This window comes from Protobothrops mucrosquamatus, unplaced genomic scaffold (genome assembly GCF_001527695.2).
Source record: "Protobothrops mucrosquamatus isolate PMUCROS unplaced genomic scaffold, P.Mucros_1.0 scaffold12056, whole genome shotgun sequence".
Classification (NCBI taxonomy): domain Eukaryota; kingdom Metazoa; phylum Chordata; class Lepidosauria; order Squamata; family Viperidae; genus Protobothrops; species Protobothrops mucrosquamatus.
Window position 1 is genome coordinate 3,951 of NW_015397834.1, and position 3,259 is coordinate 7,209.

The 3,259-nt window shown below is 40.4% G+C and overlaps 1 protein-coding gene across 1 annotated transcript in view; it reads right to left on the reverse strand.

Moving 5' to 3' along the window:
• The window catches only part of LOC107301373 (TBC1 domain family member 31-like), a gene marked incomplete at both ends in the record, with an annotated part of 5,555 nt that extends 2,859 nt beyond the window's left edge, over positions 1–2,696 (reverse strand). Inside the window, 3 exons of the mRNA XM_015830607.1 lie at positions 66–266; positions 1,446–1,605; positions 2,545–2,696. Coding sequence (XP_015686093.1) covers positions 66–266; positions 1,446–1,605; positions 2,545–2,696 — 513 coding nt within the window. The remainder of the gene's footprint in view (positions 1–65; positions 267–1,445; positions 1,606–2,544) is intronic.
• Between the last annotated feature and the right edge of the window lie 563 nt (positions 2,697–3,259).

The following is a 3,259-nucleotide window of genomic DNA, read 5'->3' on the forward strand; positions in this document are numbered from 1 at the left end:
ACCCCTGGCCTAGACCAAACACATAAAGGAGAAATGGGACGTTTGGAGATTTCCTTCTAGCTTACCTTGTTGACCTCTTGGGTCAGAGCTTGGACACTGTATATGCTAAGGCTGCCGTTCTCCATCACGGCTGCAATGTATCTCCCAGAAGGGCTCACTGCAGCAACGCTGATTCCCTCTTCGTGACTGCCAAGGTCAAACAGCAGTTTGCAAGTACTGATGTTGATCAATCTCATGATATTATCTTGGCTCAGCACTCCAAGGACCTAGAGAGGGAGAAAAAAAAGAGATTTAAAAGACAATTCGTTTGCATTCATTTTAGTAATTTATTAAAAAACAAGCCATGATTTACTGCAATTCAAGATATTTAGAACGACAGGCAGTCCTCAACTTATGACCACAACTGAGCCCACAGCTTTCATTGCTAAACAAGGCGGTTGTTAAGGGAGTTTTGCCCCATTTTATGACCTTTGCCACAATGGCTAAATGAATCGCTACAGTCGTTAAATGAAACTGGCTTCTCCCATTGACTTTGTTTCTTGGAATCTGGCTGGGACGGTTACAAATGGTGATCATGTGACCATGGGGATGTTGCAACGGTCGTTAAGTGTGAAAACCGGTCCTAAGTTACTTTTTTCAGTGCTGTTGTAACTTCGGTCACTAAATAAACAGTCATTGAGTCGAGGACTACCTGTAGTGGGACACGCTTCTGAGGAAAAAAAAAATCTTTCAAGGTTTTTGGCTGTAGCTTTAAACAGAGTCAGGCTGACTCATATCACATGCTAAATCTTAAACCTGGATCATAAAGGGATCAGAAAGCATTAAATGTTGAAATAAGAGAATTTTGGTTATTAAATTTAGATATTTGGAAATTATTAGAAAATAAGAATATTATATTGTATTATTAACCAGCTGATGTAAGATCTTGGGATGAATTGGGATAAAGGGAATTGGGGTTATTTAAAACTTGGAAACTACAAATATTAAACGTTAAATTTAAATATTAATGGGAAGTTAAAAATTGGGAAAACTTCCCAGGACATTGATTGTCTAAAAAGATTGAATGTTAAAATGACTAAGATATGTATAAACTAGAAATTATTGATAAATGTAAAAAAAAGTTATTTGTATTAAATTGATATAATAAGAATTGTATTAATTTAAATGTGAGGCAGTAAATGCCAAGGGAAAAAGAGAGGAAATATTTAATGCACTAGTTTGTGATCTGTACTAAAGAAATCTGGATGTTATTGAATTATGAACCAACCCAGCTGCCACGTTGCTTTTCAAATATTTAAACATAAAACTGGAAAATCAATAAAAATTCAATTGGAAAAGAAAGGGAGGGTGGAATAAGGTGGTATAAAGTGTGAATAATACCCATTCGATGGCTATCTGATTCTAATCAATACTCTTCTACCTGTGCATCAGCTTCTGTCACTCACCTGATTAGAGCCCCCATCAAAACTGTCAGAAAGAAACTCCAGCTGGCGGATGGCTCGCACTTGGGTTGGCATCTGGATAATTCGTAGCAGCTGCTTAGACTCCAAGCACCACAGGTGGAGGTGATTTGATTTGCCTCCCGCTGCCAGGACGCGGCCATCTCTAAAACCCCGCACAAGACAATGGGCATTAATCTACTCATGGCAGCTTACATCTCAAATTCAGCTTACTCTCACAGTGCTCAAGTATGACTTGCGAAGGACTGCTCAGTCCGGATAAGGAATCAGCCTGACGTATAGGATCTCTGGTTTCAAGATGGTATAAAATCAAGTGATTCCTTATCTGGATTTAAACAATCTCTAGTTGGGACACTCCAAGGAACGCCGTGACAATGAAATAATCACTTACGGTGACTAATTTAACATTCTGCAAACAGGCTTATGTTTGTGGACACTACATCTCATGGAGTTTGGGGAGATTTATTTCAAGGTTAAATGTGTTTAACTCCCAGGAGGCAACCCAATGCTCTTGCCAGGCATTTTGGATTATCGCTTGCTTGGAGGGTCACTAAGATCTGGGAAAACTGGAGTCTAAAGAAACTTCCTGACAGTTAGAACAATTAACCAGTGGAACAACCTGCCTCCAGAAGCGGTGAATGCGCCAACACTGGAAGTTTTTAAGAAGAAACTGGACAGCCATTTGTCCGAAATGGTATAGGGTCCAGCAGGGGGTTGGACTAGATGACCTCCAAGGTCCCTCCCAACTTTATCATTATTATTATTAAAGTCTCTAGAAAGCTTCTAAACCAACTTCTAGCATAGAGGCAACTGGGCAATGGCTGAAGCTCACTCAGAGAGAATAAGCTTTGCAGGATCTATGCTCTACATCAGGGGTCTTCAAACTTGACAGCTTTAAGACTTGTGGACTTCAACTCCCAGAATTCCTCAGCCAGCCAGTTATAATTTCAGTATTTTAATTGCATTGTATTGTTCCTCTGCAGGACTAAGCCCTGCATTTAGTAAAGTCCAAGAAGGAATTTAGCAAAAACTAAATTCAAAGAGGATGAGGTAGGAGATTTGCAGGCTTAAAGACTAGGCCTACCGGGTCACGGCAAAGACCTTGTAGTGCAATGAAGAACCTTCGATGGGCGATGGTAGCTGATACTTGCAACGAAGAGTATCAAAGTCCCACGCAAAGACCGAGTTATCTTTGAAGCAGCTGAGAATGGTGTTACTCAGGGGAAGAAAGAATACCTGAAAGCACAGGGACAACAAGCACATGGAAAAGACGTTTTAAAACGAGCAGCTTCTCTTCAGAGCGAGTATTAGACAAGTACCCTCATAATTGCCTATGATCACAATTGGGACTGGAAGTTCCGTTGCTAAGTGAAGCCATTGTTAAAAAGAATCACACCGAACTGTATAATTTTTGCTACAGTCGTTAAAACAAACCATGCAGTCATTAAGTGAATTTGGCTTCCCTACTGGCTTTGCTTGTTGGAAGCCTCCTGGGAAGATCGCCAATGGTGATCACGGGATCCTGGGATCCTGCAACTATTGTATATACATGCCATTTGCTAACCAGGGATCCTGTGATGGCCGTCAGTGCTAAGACCCATTGTAAGTCACTTTTTTCAGCACCCTGCAACTTTGAACAATCACGAAACAAATGGTCGTAAGTTGAGGACCACCTGTATATATTTTGACGTTAAAGGAACATATATGTTTTATATTTTCTCCTTTTTTGATTGAGGCTTCTGAAAGCCTTGATTCGGCTGTGTTTATTGGCTTTGAAAATGCCTTGCGAATGTGGCAGG